Source organism: Arvicola amphibius, chromosome 3, assembly GCF_903992535.2.
Source record: "Arvicola amphibius chromosome 3, mArvAmp1.2, whole genome shotgun sequence".
Taxonomy (NCBI): Eukaryota; Metazoa; Chordata; class Mammalia; order Rodentia; family Cricetidae; genus Arvicola; species Arvicola amphibius.
This window is the reverse complement of record NC_052049.1, coordinates 185,431,833-185,452,638: the sequence shown is the minus strand read 5'-3', so window position 1 is coordinate 185,452,638 and position 20,806 is coordinate 185,431,833. Positions and strand designations below refer to the sequence as shown.

The following is a 20,806-nucleotide window of genomic DNA, read 5'->3' as shown; positions in this document are numbered from 1 at the left end:
CAGCTCCTAGCATGGGTAAGACTGTGTATGTGCAAGCACATGCGTGAGCTCGTGTGCCATGCAGTACATGTGGAGGTCAGAAGGCAACTGTGGGAGCTGGCTCTCTGCTATGGGGTCCCGGAGACGGAACTCGGGCTGTCGGGCTTGAAGGAGGCCACTTTACTACTCAGCCATCTTGCTGTCCCTGCTAAGAATTTAAACATGTTCCAGAGGACCCGAGTTAGGTTCCCAGCCCTCACAACAGAGGGCTCACAACTGCCTGCAACTCCAGCTCTGGGGGATCCAACGCCCTCCTCTGACCTCTGTGGGGGTGCGCGTGCATACACACGCTCACTCACACAAGTACACCCCTCTCAGGTATACACACAATGTCAAAGGACCAAAGGAATGGGTTCTAATCCATATTCTCCTGATTATTAGGGGCAATGAACATATTTTTTTACCTTTACGTTGGTGATGTTTCAATCACACTGTGAATTTGCTATTTGTAGCCCCCCTTCTTTTCTTTCAGGGTGACTGTTTCTATAGTGGTAGTGTAGTAGGGACTGGAGGCCTTACACCTGCCAGGCAAACACTTACTAAGCCATGTCTGCCTGTTTTATAGACTAGGGTAATTAACTTGTTTTTAATCATTATTTTTGAGACAGGGTCTCATGTAGCCTGGGCTGGCCTCCAAAGCTCTACATAGCTGGGGATGACCTTGAACTCTTCTTGATTCCTGGCTTCCACCTTCTGGGAGGACAGGTGCACACCTACACACCCAGCTGATTGTGCTCTTTACTTAAGGGACAAAACAGAATATTCCACAGGGGCTGGAGAGATGACTCAGGGTTAAGAGCACTGACTACTTTTCCAGAGGACCCACATTCAATTCCAAGCACCCACATGGCAGCTCACAACTGTCTATAATTCCAGTTCCAGGAGACCCAATACCCATGGAAAAATGCCAACCTTCCCATCTTTGCTGATGTAGGATGTGGGTGCTCCAGCCACTACATGGATCAGTCCTGGGCTTCTATCTAAATCGGTGGCTTCACTGGAAGATCCCCATTGGAGGGTACCCCCTAAACTCACACACAGTATGGAGAGCAGGCCACCACCCTGCCCGGGCCCGTGGAGACCTGCCAATGCAGTCAGCCGGTTTTCCTCTAGCTTCATGGCCTCCTTGTACCACAAGCATGCTTCCTTCACTTGCTGCTGTAGGATGAAGAGATAGCCCAACTCTGTGGCCACAAGGGCACAGGAAGGTGTGGTCATGAAGATGCGCTCCAGGAAGCCGCTCACAAGTCGCTGGACCGCCTGGTGCCTCCCGCACTGCCAAGAGTGGACAAATGGGAACAGAGAGTCAGTCCAGCTGCCTGGGTGAAGATACGCCAGAAGTTGGGGCATTTCAGCAGAGCTGGGAGGGACTCAAAGAGCCCAAGAGGTCCCTGGGATCTGTGTGTAGCTAGCTATCCATCTCCTGAGGAACCTGCCTCCAGTCATAGGCCCTCCAAACACATCCTTGGCTGGCCACAATAACTGATTCTTTTTTTCTTTGAGAGAAGGTTTCTCTGTGTCCTGGCTGTTCTGGAACTCTCTCTGTAGACAAGGCTGGCTTTGAACTCACAGAGACCCACTTGCCTCTGCTTCCCAAGTGCTGGGATTAAAGGTGTGTGCCACCACTACTTGGCAGAAACTGATCTTAGTAGTTACCAACAGGTTGTTTTGTGTTTGTGACAGGGTCTCATGTAGCCCAGGCTGGCCTTTAACTTGCTATGTAGCCAAGGATGGCCTTGAACTCCTGATCCTCTGCCTCAACCCTTTGAGTGCTGGGATCATAGGCATCACCACTCCCAACTTATTACCAGAAGGTGGGGTTTGGTTTTGTGGGTTTTATTGTATTGCATTGCATTATATTTATTTATAAATAGATTATTCATTTACATTTTATATGGATTGGTGTTTTGTTTGCATGTATGTCTGTATGAGGGTGTCAGATCCCCAAGAACTGGAGTTGTAGACAGTTGTGAGCTGCCATATGGGTGCTGGGAATTGAACCTGGGTCCTCTGGAAGAGCAGTCAGTGCTCTTAACCACTGAGCCATCTCTCCAGTCCCTGTTTTTATTTTTTATCTAAAGCTTGTTGAAGAGCTATTTGAGTTTGGTGATGGGAAGTGGTTGTGATGAACCATGTCCCATGCCACATAAGGACACAGCTGAGAAACTCAGACACACACGTGGAGGGGGACAGTCACCCAGCAGCACTTAGCAATCCCGTTCTGGTCTCTGCAGCCCAGGGTTGGCCTCATTCTTAGTTTTTCCTGTAAACCTTTTTTGGAGCAAATGTTCTTACAAAAGACAAGTTCTTCGGCAACTCTGTCTTTTTTTTGGACCTTCGATGCCAGAGGCCCAGGTGGACTGTCCGTTAGGTCACTCCTATGAGGAGAATATGGATCCTGGAACAGGGCTGGCTTCGTTATGCAGAGCAGAGGCAGTGATAACCTTCTCCCATGGCTGAGCTATCACTCTAGAAGTCCTTCAGACCCCATTTCCCTGGTCACTGTAGCACCTCCGTGGAGAACATGTGGTTATATCATGTCTCTGTTATCAGGGGAAAGGGAGGGGGTGGGTGCTCAGAGCATAGAGAGAAGCCAAGGTCCTCTCATGGGGGGCGTGGTCAGAAACCACATGCTGCCCACTTACCAGTCTACTGACCACAAGAATCTTCTTAAGGTGGAGGCTGGGATTCTGGGGTTCTCGCGTCTCTAGTGCCTTGATGAGATTTTTAACATGATCGATAGCCTGCAGGAATAAAACAGACAATGTGGGGGATTGGGGACATACCTTAGGTGGTTGAGTGCTTGCCTAGCACGCATGAAACCCTGAAGTACACAGCATAAAACCAGGCATGATGGTGCATGCCTGTAATACCAGCATTCAGGAGGTAGAGGTAGCATGGGGTGGGGGAGAGGACATCCTTACTACACAGGAAGTTCCAGACCCTGTCTATAAATGGAACAAAGCAAAACTGAACCCCAAAACACAAAAACAGAGTTGCATGAAACTTTTTTCAATCTTGGCTGCACATTAGATGGGCAATTGGGGCCACTCCTCACTTCGCTCTGACGCCACCCTCCGGGATTCGGCTTTGCCTGTCCCAGATGACCAAGGCAACAGAACTATTTCAAAGCCCCACAAGTGGAGCATGAAGGGACACATTCCCTCCAGGGATGACCCCGGACCTTGCCCTGAGTGTGAGAGGAAGCTGCCCTGACAGCCCCACCAAGGCAGAGGCCGTTGCTCTAAGTGGCCTCATGTGACCCACCACACGGTTGCCCTTAAGTCCCAGCCTGCAGCCTGCAGCTGTCAGGTCCTCAGCTCTGTTCTGAAATGTGGGTCACAGGGCACCCCTGTTGTTCCACTGGACCTTCTACAGTACTGTAAGTGGGTGTTGCTGTCTCGACTCCCCAACACAGCAGAGGAAGGGGTTAGGAAGTCTGGGAGGGGCGCCCAGCCACCCAGGAGCTTCCGTTGTGTGTTTGACTCTCCTGCCCACACTGCAGTGAGGAAGAAGTCCAGGGGCTCCGAGGGAAAGCCTGACATCATGAGTTCTAGCCCTGGGTCCCACATGGTGGAGGAGAAGGTTGGACATCCTGCAGGTTATCCTCTGACCGCTACCCATTTGCCCCACTGCCCTCTGCCCCCCACCCTGCCAGCCCCCAACACAGATCCAGAAAGCAAGAGAGAAGGAGAAAAAGGAGAGGGGGAAGAAGCCCAGCTGGGGCTTCTCTCCTCAGTGAGATAGGATTACAAGTATGCAGCCAGGGCGCTTGCCTGGAAGGCCCAAGAACTTGAGGTGGGGGTGGAGATGGGGCACGAGATGCTGACCCTGCTGGTATCAGGCCTGATGAAGGCCTGTCCAGGGTTTTCCCCTGGTACGAACTGTCCCTCATTTGTTAACCCAACCCAGAAACCCACCATCTCAGAGCTCTGCTGATGGGAGGAACCAGAACTTCCTACTTCCTATGGTGACCCCCTTAGTTTCTGCTTTACTGCCTCATCAAAGGATGGTGTATTTCTGGTTATTTCAGAGCAAAGCCAGGGTTGAGGGGGAGCTGGGGCTACAGTGGGTTCCTCTTTGTATCCCGTCTGTCCGATGCTCACTCCTCAGTCGGTGCGTCTCCTCCCTCTGTCTTTCTGTCTGTGGGGATGGGGTGGGGGGCGGGGTCTTGACCTGAACTCATATCTGATCAGCCTTCCTCAGCACTGAGTGTGAAGACCTGTCTCTGGCTCAGCTTCTGAGCCATGGGGTGACTCACCGTGGTCGTGTTTCCTTCCCTAGCAAGCTCGTGAACAGTTAGAATTTGCCAGGCGTCAATATTGCTCTCGTCTTTTTCAAGGATTCTGGAATCGGACAAGAAGGACACGAACTGACAGTGTTCACAGCTCAGCGAGGATGGGATATTGGAAACATCTGATTGTCTTTTAAGAGCCATTTCTTTTTATTTTAGTTTTATTATTTTGTAATTATATGTATGTGTGTATGCCTGTTTGATCCCCTGAAGCTGGAGCTACAGTTGTTATTGTAGCTCAAGCTGGCTTCAAAATCCTTCTGCTTCCACCCTCAGAGAGCTGGATTACAGGTGGACGCCACCACACTTAGCTCAGGGTTACTCAATTAACAACAAAATTGTAATGTGATTGGGGGTAAGCCACACTGAAAGAGGTCTAGCCAGGGCTAATGATTCTGAAAGCATGGAGACCCCAAGGCAGGAGCTTTTGCTGTTTTTCCATTTGGAAGCCGAAACCACAAAGCAAAGCAAAACAACTTTTAGGTGGCTCAGGGGATAAAGGCAGTTGCCACACAAGAGGGGTTCTCTCCCTAATCCCCAGGACCCACATAAAGGGTGGAAGGAGAAAGTCAACTCCACATTGCTGTCCTCTGACCTCGACACTTGCCATGGTGCACGCGCGCACACACACACACACACACACACACACACACACACACACGAAAGAGAGCAATTACTGCAAGAGCAATCAGTGTTCTTAAACTATGAGCCATTTCTCCAGCTCCTCATTAACCTATGGTTTAAAAAATGAAATTGAAGGGCTGGAGAGATGGCTCAGTGGATTAGGCACTGATTGCTTTTGCAGAGGACTTAAATTTGATTCCCAGCACCCACCCAGTGACCCATAACCATCTCTAACTCTAGTTCCAGAAGATCCAATTCGCTCTTTAGCCCTCAGGCACCAGGCATGCAAGCAATACATAGACATACATGCAGACAAACGCCTGTATGCATAAGATAATAAAGAACAACCCTGGTGGCTCCTGCCTGCTGGTCCTCACGGTAGCTGCTCCCACGCGGTCGCCTTGCCTCATTTTGGTGGCTCTGTCTGCACAAGGCCCACAGCTGTCCCCCTTCCTCACCCCTATACCAGGCTTTCTTTTGGGTCCACAGAGACTTCTTATCAGCTATGAATGCTCAGCCTTATCTTAGCTTTTATTTTATTCTGTTTCTCTTTATCTCCGTTTTGTCTGTGGCTTTTTACCTTCCTTCCTATCTTCCTTCTTTTCTTTCTGTATATCATATATATATATATATATATATATATATATATATATATATATATATATATATATATTTTACATTTCCTGCTGTCTCCATGTCTGGCTCGTGGCTCCAGGCATGTCCCTCTCTTTCTCCCTTCTTTCTTTCTCCTTCTCTCATTCCTAAATTTCTCTTCCTACTTATCTTCTCTGCCTGCAAGCCCCACCTATCCCTCTCCTGCCTTGCCATTGGCTATTCAGTTTTTTATTAGACTAATCGGGTGCCTTAGGCAGGCAAGGTGAAACAGCAACACATCTTTACATAATTAAACAAATGCAGCATAAACAAAAGTAATACATCTTTACACAGTAAAGTAATATTCTGCAGCATAAACAAATATAACATATCTCTGCCTAGTTAAAATAATAATCTACAATGCACTCCAGTCAGGACCCAGGAAGACGCAACCAGTCAATGTTCAGTTGCTGCCCTCACCCCTCTCCCCCCCCCCAAACCGACCCTGTCACCATCCACAGCTCCTCTGTCTCCTCTTTGCCCCTCCAGTGTAACAGAAGCCACTTTGGGGGCAGAGCCAGGACATTGAGTTCAAGTACAGTCTGGCCTTCATTGTCGTAACTTGTCTCAAAAGCATTAAACCTAAATCTAGAGAAAAGGCTCAGCAGGTACTGCATTAACACAAGCCTGAGGACTTGAGTTCGACCCCTGGACCCATACAGTGGGAGGGGAAACCCGACTCCCGGAACTTGTCCTCTGACCTCTGCACACATATTCACGATGATGGTGATAATTAACAAGCAAAGCAAAATCAAAAAAAAAAAAAAAAAAAGAAAAGAAAAAAGAAAGAAAGAAAAAGAAAAACCAAGCCAGGTGTGAAGGCTCACCAGTGTAACTCCAGCACATGGGAGGATGAGGCAGGAGGATTGCCATAGGCTTGAGGCCAGCCTGCGCCACGTGGTGAGTTTCAGAACAACCTAGACTACAAACCAAACGTGAAAAACAGACCAGTCATGGTGGCTTAAGCCTATAATCATAGCTACTTGGGAGGCTGAGGCAGTAGAATCTGCCTAGGCCACAGAATGAGTTCAAGGCCAGTCTGGGCAACTTAGTGAGACCCTGTCTCAAAATAAAATTTTGAGAGGGCTGAGTCTATAGCTCTGTTGTAGAATGCTTCAGTAGCTTGAAGAAGGCCCTGAGTTCCATCCCTGGCACCCCAGAAGGCCTGGTATGAGGCTCTTCCCTCACCTGTGTCCAGTTTCTACTGTCTGGTCCCAGTCTTGCCGAGCCAGGAACAGCCTCATCTTCAGGACTAAGGCTGGCAGGAAGTTCCCTGAGGCCATAGTGACCTGGTTCACCACCTCCAGGGCCCCGGAGAAGTTCTGCTGTATCAGGTAGTATGTTGCCTGTGGGAACCCGAGAGAAGAGGCCCCACCAGTGATGCAGGGGTGGGTTCAACCTCAGGGGATGAGGGGCAGGATGGGCAGTCCAGATCCTTCTGACCCGCCTAGAGCCCAAAGACCCAGAGTTTAAGTGTAGGGGCCCAGCTGTCAGGTAGCCAGCTGAGAAGATGTTTATTCTGTGTGACTGGGGACTCAGTGCTAGTCACTGTTCCCCTGGGGTGTCCTGCCAGGAGCTCTGAGGGCCGGAGCAGGACTTCCAGAGAGGGGAGGCTTAAGGGCTGGAGTGGCTTGGTTGGCAGAGTGTTTGTCTAGTATGCGTGAGTCCCTGGGTTCTATCCAGGCTTGGTGGTGTCTCCTGCTCCCTCCTGTCCCTCTGTGATTTGATGATGATGTAGTCATTTTGTAAGGACAGACAGACACATAGAAAGATAGTAGGAGATCAGTTTTCTTCTCTCAAAGGTGGAGCCAACGAGGGTCAAAAAGGAAAATTTAAAAAAAAATCATTCAAATTAAGATCAGGAAATGCAAAACAGGCAGAGTGCATGCCTCCCTTTTCTTGTGGCTGCTAAGTAACTAACAAGCGGGGGCAAGATGGGGGTAGGAATGGGAGGAGTGAAAGTCAGAAGTGGAAGAGGCTAAGAGGAAGGCAGCCTGATCCAGTCCCAGGCAAATTGAGGAAGGTACTGCCAGGCCAGGAACTCAAGGCTAGCCCCAGCTACATAGTGAGTACAAGGCCAGCCTTGGGTACACGGGAGCCTATCTCAAGACACCAAATAGGGACTAGAGATGTAGATGTAGCCCAGTGGCAGAGGGCTTGCCTGGTGCGTGCAAAGCCCTGGGCCCAATTCCCTAGCATCCAAAACAATACGGAACAGAATGAGAAGGACTGCCACACAAAGCAAGGAGGCATGGGCTCTGGACTGGCGTGACCGTGGGCTGGCTGCTGGCCCTTTCTGGGCCTGCATCTCAGATCTGGCCTGAGTTCACCTGGCAGCTCTCTGGCTCCCTTCCCTCTGCCCACCTTGCCCATCAGCCCCAGCAAATCTTTGGCGTCCTGAGTCCCTTGTTCCAGGTACTTGATGGATTTCTTCACGACATGGGGCTTATTGGAGGTGAGGTCCACCCAGCCTTTGAGCACGTAGCCCTGGGGGGAGAACAAGCGGGAAAGGTAAAAGTCCTGGGTCCTTCACAGCCTCTACCCGAGCTAGCTCACGTCCTGCCCTCCACCATCTCCACATCGTGCGTGGGCATCACCTCGTGCAGATCCCAGCAGGCTACCTCCTCTGCCGGGTGGTCACTCCTGCCTGCATTGCCTGTGACATCCTGCCGCCTCTCACCTTCCAAATCAGTCTGTATCCATCTCCTAAGGACTCACAGCTTAGCCTGGCAGTGCCCCCCTCCCCAGGGACCTCTCCTTCCTACATCCCCACTGCTCTCCACATCCCCACAGCTCTCCGTCGTCCTCACTCAGGCCCCTTTCCTGTGTCTGCAGAGACTGGTCACCGCAGTCAGGTTAACAGCCCCGGGGCTTGGGCGGGGTTGCTCTTGATTCTCTGTCCTGCACACAGCCTCTTCCAAGCCTGGGAAGCAGCATTGGAGGAGAGGGGCACTTGGGAAAAGCCGGCCTTGAGCACCCCTTGATAGTTAAGTGCAATGCTTCTCTTTTCTCTCCTAAGGAGACAATGCCTCCCTCTAGAGCTGCGCACAGTGCATCTGTTTCAGACATGTCAGTTCTCACCCCTCCCCATGGACGAAGGCTTTACACTCGTGAACATTGCTACGAGGTTTCCGAGAATGTACAAGTGGAACGGGCTTCCAGCCCCAGCATCAGCACCAGCATGAGGTCCTGAACTCTCAGGTCCATCAAGACGCTGCAGAGAGGGCAGAGCCCAGTGTCCGACAGCTCACTTGGGTTTTCAAAAGAACCAGGGAACCTGAACTGAGATAGAGTCTTGCCCTGTAGCCCAGATTGGCTTCTTGCTTGCCTCCCAGGTGCTATGGGGACAGGCATGAGCTACCATCACGCCATGCCTGATTGCCTCTTTAAATTTTATGATTTCTTTAATGTTATTGCATTTATGTAGTATACATGTATGTATGTAGTTAGTATGTGTGTGTGTGTGTCTGTGCGTGTGTTCACACATGTGCCACCATACGGGTTCCAGAGATCAAACTCAGGTCATCAGGCCTGGTGGTAAATGCCTTAACTTACTGAGCCACCTTGCCAGCCAAATCATCTGATTTTCTACATGTCAGCAACTAATTCAAGATATTTAAAGCATACGGTGGCAGAGGGTGCTCGAGAGATGGCTTAGTGGTTAAAAGTATTGGCCTGCTCTTCTAGAGGACCCTGGTATGAGTCCCAGGACCCACATGGTAGCTCACAACCATCTGTAACTCTAGTCCCAGGCATCTAGCATGGTGCATGGACATAAAAGTGGTCAAAACACCCATACACATAAAAAATAAGCTCAAAACAAAAAAAATGTTATATTGGGATGGGTATGTACGGTAGAGTGCCTGCCTTGGTTCCAATCCCAGCACTGAATGAGTACACCCCTAGCACTGTGGAGGTGGAGGCAGGGGGAACAGAAGTTCAAGGCTATCCTTGGCTACAGTGTGAATTGCTGTGAACTATGTACAACCTTGTCGAGCTGCTCAACCTTGTCAGGCTTTGAGTACAACAGCTTGTGCCACCATCACCAGAAGCAGCTGTAAGCGCTCACAAACCACTCTCAAGAGCAAGGCTGTTGTGTTCACTCACAGAAGGGGTTGGGAGCTTCATGTAGACCAGCTTGCACCTCACTGCTTGGTGCATGTCATTTTGCCATAATTGCAGGTGGCCTTGTGGTCAGGGGAGGTGCTAAGGTACATATGGGGGGTCCTTTCAAGAGAGACTCTGTCTATGTGGTTATGGGGGATTGGTCATTCAGGCTGTGGTGAGGTTGTTTTGGTTTGTGTGGCTGCTTTGGGGTCAAGCCCAATAGACTCATTGTTCTACCAAGTTGGACTTCAGAGGAATTGTACTTTGGTCTGTTCTTGATGGGTGAGTGTATGCTTGTTTGTGTCTCTCAGGAAAAGTTTATGCACAGACCCTGTCTCAAAAAAAAAGAAAGATAGGCCATAGGAAAGCAGTCTAGAGACAGGGCACTGTGCATGGATGCGCTGTGGCTCTCGACAAGGTACAAGTGTGAGGTCCACTGTCCGGCTGTGGCCCTGACCACAGGGCTCTCAAGGAGTAACCCTGACGATGTGTCTGGATACTGCTTCGCTTGGCTGTGGGCCTGAGATGCTCTCGTACCTCTTTGGAGCCACTGCAGACCTTCAGCATGTGGTCAACATATTCCCTGGCCTTGTCGTGGTGGCCTATGAGCCAGAGGAAGAGGCTGGCGTAGTACAGGGCAGTGTCACTGGCTGTCTTGCGGATTTCCTTCAAGCTACTCTCCAACTCCTGAACTGCTTCTTCGTCTAAATCCGGAAGAGAAAGAGGCCGAGTGAGACCAAGAGGTTCTCATCTGATGCAGTGTATCCTTCTCTGCACCAGCGACGACTGCCCACAGCAGTATGTATGCGTGGGCTCAGCTTACTGTCTGGAAGGCACCCCTCCCCACCCCACATTCATCGGTGTGCTGAGCCTGAATCCCTAACTGAGGTCCACACCCTATCCTGAGCGAGAGATGGGAGTCTACATTGGCACCTCTCTCTGACTCCCTAGAGACTCAAGATTAAAAAAGCACAATTATTTAGAATGGCTGGCTTTCTTTCTTTTCTTTTCTTTCATTCATCTCTCTCTCTCTCTCTCTCTCTCTCTCTCTCTCTCTCTCTTTCTCTCTCTCTCTCTCTCTTTCTAAGTATCTTGGTGAAGAATGAAGGACACTTTCTAATGCACAGTCTAGAGGGATGACCTCTCCTGTCATGCTTTCTGCTTGCTCCCTTTCAGGCGGTTTCAGGCTTCAGGTCTTCTCTGAGGACTGTGGGGTGAGCATGAGGCATGGTCTGTTTTGGCTGCCTAACAGCAGATCCAAGTGGCCTGTGTATGCCCCTCCTTCAGTAGCCCTCCAAGGGCTTTGTCTGTGCAGCGGCCTTTCCCCTAGGGGCCTGGTCCACTCACCAATGGTGTCACAGCACTTGTGAGCATAAAGCAGAGCGATGGCAGAGCACAAGGACATATCTGGGTGGCTTTGGATACTCTCCAGCTCACTGATGGCATCATGGATATGGTCTGTAGAAAGAGCATTATACACTGTTCTGCTCTGGGGTCCCAGACAGACAACAGGGGACTCCTGTTAGATAAGTGCTACCTGCATTTACACACACACTTCCTGGAGGGCAATGCTCTCTGAAGACAGCCGGCTCTGTGGTCCAGGCTGGCAAGGGGAGGTTTCTGTGTGTCTGTGATTGGAGGTCAGAGGATGACCTTAAGTGGCTTGGTTTTTGTTTTTTTTTTGTTGTTGTTGTTTTGAGACAGGGTTTCTCTGTGTAACCCCTGGCTGTCCTGCAACTCGCTCTATAGACCAGGCTGGTCTCAAACTCACAGAGATCTGCCTGCCTCTGCCTCCTGAGTGCTTAGGATTAAAGGTGTGCACCATCAACAATCAGTCTAGTCAGTGCTCTTTACTGGTGAGCCATCGTCTCTAACCCCCACTTTAATTTTGTCTTTGAGAAAGGTCCTCACGTACGTCAGGTAGCTTGGGACTTGACGTGTAGTCTAAGATAACATTGAACTTCCTAGCGCTAGGACAAGCGCATATCACTATGCGTGGCCCACCGGCTAAGAGCCTTGGAACCTGGAGGTATGCCCTAGAATGAGCCTGGGAACCCTAGGGGGCTGGAGTCAGTTCTGAAGAGGGACAGGGCATTCTCAGTTCCATTTATCCTGAATGTCCCCAACATTGGCCACAGGCTGCTTAGACAGGTCTCAGCATCTGGGCTCTGTTTAAGTCCCTCTCTCTCGCGTCTATGCCCCGCTTTCCTGTGCTCAAGCCTCCCACTTCTCCTTCCCTGAAGTTCCAGCTCTCAGCTTCCGAGCCCGAGGGGAATTCAAGTCATGTAGCCCCCTCTCTAACAACTCATTCTGCAGATAGGGAAACTGAGGCTCATGGCAGGTATAGTGAGCCAAGATCTCAAAATCCAACCTGAATACAGACTTCACAGGTTATCAGCGGGACTCTGTGGGCAGCGTGAGGCTGTTTCCATGGGAACACAGCTAGGCGTAGGCATCCGGATGCTGCCAGAGGATAAGGGTGAGGATGGTACCAGGGTCAGCGCAAGGCCTTACCTTCCCCGAGGACTCCATAAGCTTTGAAGAACTGCAGTACAGGGTCATTGCTGTACCTCTCTAAGCCCACACTTGCAGCCTGCTGCACATGGTGGAAGTACTTTTCCTGGCTGTAGTAAATGATCGAAGCCTGTGAAGAAGACATGGTTGGAATAACCTCGGTCGCCCGTCTCTGTCCTGATGACCCAGGCAGGCTGTACTCCTCTTCAGTTCTACACTCAGGAAGGGAAAGGCAACAGCCAGGCCTTGCCTTCTTCTGCAGCCCTGGGAGTCGCTCCAGGCAGTTTTTATAGGACAGAGTTTATAGGTGATTGGGCGATAGCAACAGATTCTGGTTAAGATGCAATGTAAACAAACTCAGGCTCGTTATGGGGTGGGGAGGGGAGAGGAGTACAGAGCAATAATTGGAACGAATGTTGGAACAGCTGCAGGGACAAGCTAGGGACTGTTGTCATGGGCTCTATGACCATCATCGTAGTAGTCAAAGAAGCTGAAGGCCAGGGAGATACAGCTCCACAGAGCTCACACTGAGATTTCAAAGTCAAGTCTCACTTCCTCTAAGGTTTGTGGGTGTTCAATTGAGGATAGATGTGGTTGGGTCGCAAAAGCCTCACGGGCCATTTGAAAGAGCCTAGACACCATCTCAGGGCAGCAAACAGGAAGCAGTTGGGATGGTTTAAGCAGGGGAGTGGTGCTCTCAGATTTTTAAGATTGTTTTGACAGAGTCTCCTTTTGACAAACTGGCACCAAACTCAGCTACATAACCGTGGATGACCTTGAACTCCTGACCCTCCTTCCTCACCTCTCAAGTGCTGGGTTTTCAAGCACGTACCACCAGACCTGTTTTGTATGGTGGTAGGAATCAAACCCAGGGCTTGGTGCATCCTCTAGGAACTGAGCTACGGCTCCAGGCACCTCAAATATATATTCTAAAGAAATGAGTCAACGTAGGGAAACTAGGTTAGGGGTGTCTAGGGGAGACATGGCGGCTCTGGCTTAGGAAATAAAATCAAATAGGGGAACCTTGGAGACATTTGGCCTGCTGGGTTAGGACTAGGTTTGGAAGGTGGGCACAGAAGAGAGTAACAGCTCATAGCATCTACTGAGATGGGGCGGGGACATGGGAGAGACTTGGGAGGGAGGCTAAGAGGAAGATATGACAGGATGATGGATATGGGTTTAATTTGGGGAGCACAGGGGACAGGGTCAGATCAGGGTGCTAATTTGAGGCTGGGGGTACAGAGGACACAGGAAGCAATACATTGGCTAGGGAGTTGGGGAAGATGGGACGACTCATTGATGCTGCCAGAGGAGTGGACAGAGGGGTAGGGGTGGTTAGGGGTGGAAGTGTCCAAGAGTAGAGATGGCCTTAGGGTAGCAGGGCGTGTAGTCAGGCAGAGGTGGGCCAAGCGTAGATGATGAGGGAGCAGAGAGGTGACCCCGGAGCAGAAATGGCCAGAGAGCAGAGAGGTGGCCTCGGAGGAGAAATGGCCAGAGAGCGGAGAGGTGGCCCGGGAGCAGAAATGGCCAGAGAGCGGAGAGATGGTCCCAGAGCAGAGAGGTGGCCCCGGAGCAGAAATGGCCAGAGGGCAGAGGGACAGCCCAGGGCAGAGCGATCTTGGCAGCAGAAGACGCCCGGGCACAGGCGGCCCAGCGCTCACGCACCATGAGGGAGGAGTCATCGCTGCTCATTGCTGCAGCCCGGCTCAGCTGATGCCTGGCTGAGCGGGATTCCCAGCTCTGGCTGCCCAACTCGCGACCCGGCTCGCAGCCGGAAGTCCGAGGCGCGCGCGTCCTTGGTAACCTGGCAGCCGGCCTGTTGCTAAGAGCTGTGACATCCGGGAGGGCGTGGCCTGCCCCACGTGACCAAGCCACGCAGCGGAGGGAGAGGGCGGCCATGGGGCTAGGGGCGAGCACCGAGCAGCCGGCGGGCGGCGAGGGCTTCCACCTGCACGGGGTGAGCCGCTGAGTCGGGGTGGCATCGGGAAGGGTTGCACAGCTCCGGGGCCCGTGGTGACCTCCCTGCCAGCTTGAGTAAGCTCAGCGCGCCCGAGACCCGAGGCCCCTTCTGGGAGGCGCAGTGTAAGGGGCTAGAGGAGCGCGAGGGCTTCGGGAAGACTGCAGGAGGGTGAGGTGGCCAGAATGACTGGAGTCAGGGTAGGCAATGGGACCCAAGAGTGAAACACCCCGAGACTTGGGGAAGGCCTTACGTGTCACTTGCAGGGAGGTACGAGCGAACAGGCTTATGGGAAGTAGAGACAAAGTGGTTTATAACCTGGTTGGTAAAAGAGGTGGGGGAATATGGTGTTGGGGACAGGAAAGGCTTTGAACCCAGCTCCCCAACTCTTCTTCCTTGAAAAGTGGGTAGATGCAGAGCTGTGTGCAGGCAGGCATGTTTATCAGGTTGATGCCCGGCTGTTGGTCAACCTGCCTGCCTGCCTGCCTTCAGACAGGGTCTTAGTATTGTAGCTCAAGCTGGTCTCGAACTCTCAGTAGCCTTCCTTTCTCGGCCTCTTTTACATTTTATTTATTTTTTATTTGTGATGGTTTCACTATGTAGCCCTGACTGGTTCGGAACTTGCTATGTAGACCAGGCCGGCCTGGATGGGACCTGAGATCCACCTGCCTCTGCCTCCTGAGCCACTGTGCTTCTCTGGTCTATGTCAAAGGAAGGCTGGCATCAGGGCTAAGAAGTGGTTCCTAGCAGGAAAGCCACGGTGGCTTCACAGACCGAAAGAGACAAGATTTGTGCTTGGGGATTGGCAGACATGGGAATGCATCTAGACAGGGGTGTTTTAAAGCATATTCGCACAAGGGGTATGGGTGGTCAGGTTGTGGGTGCCAGGGAAGGCAAGGGGGACTTGTGGAAAGGGCAGGTTGATTAGGTCAGAGGATGAGAACCCTTCACAGAGGTGTATTTCGTGTGTGTGTGTGTGTGTGTGAAGTGAGAGTGCCTGTATAAGTTGGAGTTACAGGCATTTGGGAGCTACCCCCCCCCCCCCCCCAATGTATGCTGGGAACTGAACCTTTAACTCTTTAACTGCTGACCTGTCTCTGCAGTCCCTTTGTTTGTGTTTGTTTTTGGATATAGGACCTCTTGTAGCCAAGGATGGCCTTGAACTCTTGGTCCTCCTGCCTCCACCTGAGTACCTGTACACCTAGCTATAGAAGTGTTTTTGAATATATGTTCTGTGGCAGGCAGAACTTCAGGCACTAGAGGAAACATGGGAGACAGCATGTCTATTGGAAGCCAAATTGAAGAGGAGGAAGGCCATAAGAACTATGTGTAGTGGGGTGCGGGGCTCCCCGCTGTCGTACTGCTATTTAGAGGTAAAGACAGGAGGACTTCACGTGTGAGGACAGTCTGTGTTATACATGAAGACTCTTATCTTGGAAACATACACAGTAGGCTGAACAGATGACTCAGAGTTAAGAACCCTTGCCTTCTGGACAACCCAGGTTCAGTTCCTGGCATTGTGTGTTTGCACAAGCAAAAGTAACTACACTGGGTTGTTCGCATCTGTCTGTAGCTCCAGCTCTAGGGTACCCAGAGTCCTCTTCTGGCTTCCATAGGCATCCATATACACCTGGCATCTGCACACATGGGTGTACAGGCATGTGCTTGTGCACACGCACACACAGATCTTAAACATCCAAATAAACATGTGCTACATGGTAATTGCTAGCAAGAAAAATAGCTTAGGTTAGGGGATAAAGAGTGGTACCGAACGGGAAAGATGTCTGCTCAACGTTTGAAAGTAAAGAGTGGAGGGGAGAGCAGCAGGGGGCAGGTGGCAGGTTCTGCAAGAGAAATCACACTGAGGCTGGCTGGTGTGCAGCGTGGTGTGGCCGCCATCAGGGGAGTGTGGAGGACGAGGCCAGGCGTGCAGGGCCTTCCATGTTGTCCTGAAGACTTGCAGAGCTTTGGTTTTGCAGTGCGGGGAATCCAACGTTGGCCTCCTGGATGCCGGGGATGCCCCCTAGCTAAGTCCCCAAGTTCTGAGCTCCTGGATACTGGGAATGCTGCTGAGCTAAGTCCCTAGGTCCTGAGTTCCTGGATGCTGGGGATGCCACCAAGCTAAGTCACCTGGTCCTGAGACTGCAGTGCTAGGGATCCAACCTAGGGCTCCTGGATGCTGGGGATGCTGCTGAGTGCCTTCCCCAGGACCTGAGACTTGGTACTTTATTTGGAGATATTTGTTATTGTTTTAGATTTTATTTTCATTTTTATGTGTAAGAATGTGTGTATGTGCCTGGTACCCACAGAGGCCAGATGGGGGTGTTAGGTGCCCTGGAATTGGAGTCATGGATGGGTGTGAACCACCCTGTGGGTGCTGGGAACTGAACCTAGGTCTTCTACAAGAGCAACAAGTACTCTTGACTACTGAGCCATCTTTCCAGCTCCTATCAGAAGATTTTAGGTGGGGGATGACTTTACCTACACACACACACACACACACACACACACACACACAGACACACACACAATTTTTAAAGTGCTTTTTTTCACTTGTATTTGTATGTGTATGTATGCATGTGTGAAATGTCATGTATATGAGGAGGTCAGTGGAATTGGTTCTCTCTGTCCATCATATGGGTGCCAGATTTGGTATCAAGTGTCTTCACCTGCTGAGTCACCTCACCAGTTCCCTATGAGTCCCTATGTATGTATGTATGTATGCATGTATGTGTATGTATACATATATGCATACTATAGATAGATAGATAGATAGATAGAGAGAGAGAGAGAGAGAGAGAGAGAGAGAGAGAGAGGTTTCTCTGTGTAACAGCTGTCTTGGAACTTGCTCTGTAGACCAGGCTGACCTTGAACTCACAGAGATCCGCCCACATCTGCCTCCCAAGTGCTGGGATTAAAGGTACACCACCACCGTCAGGCTGCCATTTATTTATATTTTTAAGAGCTGAAGAACTGGGAGGTAACGTGTCTGAATTTTGTCATTCCCGATCTTCCCAGGCTTGCTGGTGATGCCATTGCCCTCAGCACTCAGGCAGTGCGCAGTGGTGGACGATTCACACACAGAAAATGCTGCTGTCACTAGGTTGCATTTTCTAGGCTCAGATGTCTGGGTTACATCTCATGTATGAACTGAAGCAGTGAAATGGCCTGCAGACCGCTTTAAAGCATAGGAGACGTTAGCATCTGGGATACTTGGCACCCAGCTCCTGTCGAGAGTCTTTCCCAGTTCATTCCATAGGGTCCTTGGTTGGGAGGTAAGGTGTGGGGTTAGGAAAGGCTGCGCATGCTGTAGGCTGTGGTGGGGGCGGGGGCAGGGAGAGCAGGGTGGAAGAGCAGCGGGTTTTGCAGGCACGGGTTAAGATGGGCAACAGCCTAGATCATTTCAGCGCTTGGACCTCTAGTGGGCAGTGTAGACGGTGTAGAGGACAGATCCACAGGCCTGAGTGGGTGGAGATCGTAGATGGGCAGGGCAGGGACACGGGGCTTCCGGACCCCATTACCGTGGTGGGTTACTCACATGTGAAGGACGGTGACATTTGCCTCTTAGGAGCAAAGTGGCCTTACCCAAGGGAGTTGGGGTGGTTTGGAAGTGGCCCTGCTTTGGGGGGACCCCCACCCTCTAAGATATTCTAGAACTGTGGTCTTCCAAAGCCTTTAAAGCAGTGGTTCACACCTGCAGGTCGTGACCCTTGCGTGGGTTGAACGACCCTTTCACAGGGGTCTCCTGAGAGCATCAGAAAACAGATACATTCCGATTCATAACAGTAGTGAAATTACGGTTCTATGTAGCAATGGAAATAATTTTATGGTTGGGGTCACCACAATATGAGTAACCGTATTAAAGGGTCACAGCATTAGGAAGGTTGAGAACCGCTGGTCTAAGAGGGACAGAGGGTAGATCTCAGAAGTAGGGCCCTCCAGGGATGGAGCAGGACTTGAAGTCCCTAAACAGGCTAGGGACAGCTTGCCCTTGGGATGGGCCAGCAACCAACATGGGCTTACTCCCATTGGCAGCTGTGGCAGCTCCAGGAGGTGGCACCCGGGGACTCAGCTGGTGTTGCTGTTAGGAGGGGTTTCCATGCCAGGGCGCGACTGGTCTTGAACTGGAGGCACCTCAGATACTGTGTTCTTATCCGGCTCCCAGAAAGTTCTCCTTCATCCTGGGGAATCCATTGAAGCACCAAGGATCTGAGGTCACATGAGTTCAGTGCCCTGTCACCTGAACTGTCACCTTGGGGCCTGGCTGATGCCTGGCCCAAAGAGTAATCAAGTGTTCCTAGCGAAGGCTGGAGCCAATGGCCTTGGTGCATCTTTAGGATTCAGGACCTGGGAACAAAGGCTGCATTGAGCAAGGCACTGTAGAGGGTGCTTGTTGTGTGTCCTGGGTACCGCTGGAGGCGGGAGCTGGCTGTACTGCCTGTTCTTTGGAGACAGTAGGGAGCACCCAAAGGGGTGGGGAACTCCTGGATCAGAACTGTGTAGGGGGCGGAGCTGGGCTCAGGTAGAGGCCGGTCCCTGCCTGGGATCTGCTTTCCTTCCTTCCCCATCAGGCTGTCCTTGCCTGCTGGACGGGGGCGAGGCTGGCCACTGAGGGACCAGCAGGGCCCAACAGCATTTCTCTTGCATGTCTGGGCTCTCCTGGCCAATCCCCCTGACCTCCTGGCCAGCTGCAGCCCAGTTTTTGGGTGGGGGGCCGTATTCCCCAGTTGTCCCTTACTCCCAGGGCGGTGGGAGTCTTTTCTGGAATCATCTGTATGTCACAGTCAGGAGAGGTCATTTTCCTCAGAGGAATCTTGTGTCTGAGGAGGTAGTGAGCGGGAGCTGAGGGGAACCCCGGCAGTGGCCAGAGCAGTTGTGGAATTGGAGCAGGGCTTCTGGAACCTGCGTGAGTTGGGGCGGGGCGTGACTTGCTTCTGCCCTGTGACAGGTACAGGAGAACTCGCCGGCCCAGCAGGCAGGCCTGGAACCCTACTTCGACTTTATCATCACCATTGGGCACTCGAGGCTGGTGAGGGTCCCCGCTTCTCCCTGTCCCCACGGGATGCCCAGCCTGCTTCTTCCTGGGTAGTCCAGGGCCAGAGGGACTTCTGGAGGTGGTCACCAGCCCTAAGAAGGCAGCCTTTCAAGGCATATGAGCCCTTTGGACATGGGCCTAAGAGGCCTTTTGCTTGCTTTGTTGTGCTTTCTGGAAAGCTTAGGGAACGAGGCTTGGTAGGACTTGGGGTTCCTGGAGCTGGGTAGTGACAGTCATGGCCACAGTGGCTGCAGGCCCAAACCTAGCCCATGCAGCTGGACCCAGTATTGTCGGAGCATGCCCTCATACAGGCCCTCCATGCCTCTCTGGCCCTGACCTGTCCGAGGGGTGCGGGGCCTCAGTCTGAGCCAGCCCCTCCTGGCCCACGCAGAACAAGGAGAATGACACACTGAAGGCCCTGCTGAAAGCCAATGTGGAGAAGCCGGTGAAGCTGGAGGTCTTCAACATGAAGACCATGAAGGTGCGCGAGGTGGAGGTGGTGCCCAGCAACATGTGGGGTGGCCAGGGCCTACTGGGAGCCAGCGTGCGCTTCTGCAGCTTCCGCAGGGCCAGCGAGCACGTGTGGCACGTGCTGGTGAGTACCAGCAGGGCGTGGGGCTGGGCAGGGCTGGGGCATGTGGGTGCATGCGGGTGCATGCGGGGGCAGGCTGGCCAGGGCTGGTGGGTGGGGCAGGGAGCAGAGGGCAGAGTAAAGCCCTAGGATAGGCTTTGCCTAGTGTCCCTGTACCCAGAGGACAGATGAACATTGCTTCTGTTAGCTGTGTGACCTTGGGCATTCTGGTTCTATTTTGTTGCTTTGGGTCAGGGTCTCACTGTGTAGCCCTCCCTGGCCTGGAATGTATACAGCGGGCTGGCCACAAACCTGCACAGACCCATCAATCAGCCTTTCTCACCCGAGTGCCAAATTAAGTGTGCACCGTCACCACACCTAGCACCTTTGGGCATTCTTAACTCTGTAGCTTAGTTTCTTTCTTTTAAATTTTGTTTTATTATTTTGTGTATATGGACGTTTTGTCTGCATGTATTGTCTGTGGTCTGTGTGCCACGTGTGTGCAGTGCCCTGGAAGTCAGAAGAGGACCTTTGGTCCCCTGGGGTTGGAATTACCAATGGTTGTGAGCTGCCATGTGGGTCCTGGGAATCAAACTTGGGTCCCTTGCCAGAGCAGCCAGTGCCCTTAACCTCTGAGCTGTCTGTGCAGCCCCATGCCATGGTTTCTCTTGAAGGGTGAGGTAGAATGAGCTGCCAGAAGCCCTCTACAGCGTTGATGGGTTGCTCCAGGTGGATAGGTACAGACCACATGGTAGTTTCTGTGACCTTCTGTGTGGTTGCTATATAGCAGCCACGTGAGCCAGCCTCAGTAACAGCCGCCCCAGATGTTAGCGTTAGGTGACAGACACATGCACACCTGGCACCTGTGTGCTTTGGTGGCACCCGAGTTCTCCGATGCTCAGCCTCCTAGGTTGGCGGAGGGAGTGCCCTGATGGAAGGTTTGCTGGTTGGGGCTCTAGCTGCCTCCCACGATTTCTCTGGGACGTCTTTGCAGTCTGACTGCAGGAAATG

At 51.8% G+C, this 20,806-nt stretch overlaps 2 protein-coding genes across 8 annotated transcripts in view; one reads left to right on the top strand and one right to left on the bottom strand.

Moving 5' to 3' along the window:
* Positions 1-13,953, bottom strand: part of Ttc21a (tetratricopeptide repeat domain 21A) — a 33,356-nt gene extending 19,403 nt beyond the window's left edge. For 2 of the 4 annotated variants that reach the window (XM_038323263.1, XM_038323265.1), the window contains exons 1-9: positions 13,898-13,953; positions 12,233-12,362; positions 11,066-11,176; positions 10,256-10,422; positions 7,976-8,098; positions 6,800-6,957; positions 4,262-4,385; positions 2,685-2,783; positions 1,122-1,314 (exon numbers count right to left, since the gene is read on the bottom strand). In XM_038323263.1, the coding sequence (XP_038179191.1) occupies positions 1,122-1,314; positions 2,685-2,783; positions 4,262-4,385; positions 6,800-6,957; positions 7,976-8,098; positions 10,256-10,422; positions 11,066-11,176; positions 12,233-12,362; positions 13,898-13,924 (1,132 nt within the window). In that variant the 5' untranslated portion in view covers positions 13,925-13,953. The remainder of the gene's footprint in view (positions 1-1,121; positions 1,315-2,684; positions 2,784-4,261; positions 4,386-6,799; positions 6,958-7,975; positions 8,099-10,255; positions 10,423-11,065; positions 11,177-12,232; positions 12,363-13,897) is intronic. The other 2 variants (XM_038323266.1, XM_038323267.1) reach the window with 2 other exon arrangements.
* Gorasp1 (golgi reassembly stacking protein 1) overlaps positions 1-20,806 on the top strand; it is a 43,106-nt gene that overhangs the window by 16,698 nt on the left and 5,602 nt on the right. For 3 of the 4 annotated variants that reach the window (XM_038323273.1, XM_038323275.2, XM_038323272.2), the window contains exons 1-3: positions 14,091-14,189; positions 19,138-19,218; positions 19,616-19,819. In XM_038323273.1, coding sequence (XP_038179201.1) covers positions 14,130-14,189; positions 19,138-19,218; positions 19,616-19,819 — 345 coding nt within the window. In that variant the 5' untranslated portion in view covers positions 14,091-14,129. Of the gene's footprint in view, positions 1-14,090; positions 14,190-19,137; positions 19,219-19,615; positions 19,820-20,806 lie in introns of those variants that run through there. The other variant, XM_038323276.2, reaches the window with a different exon arrangement.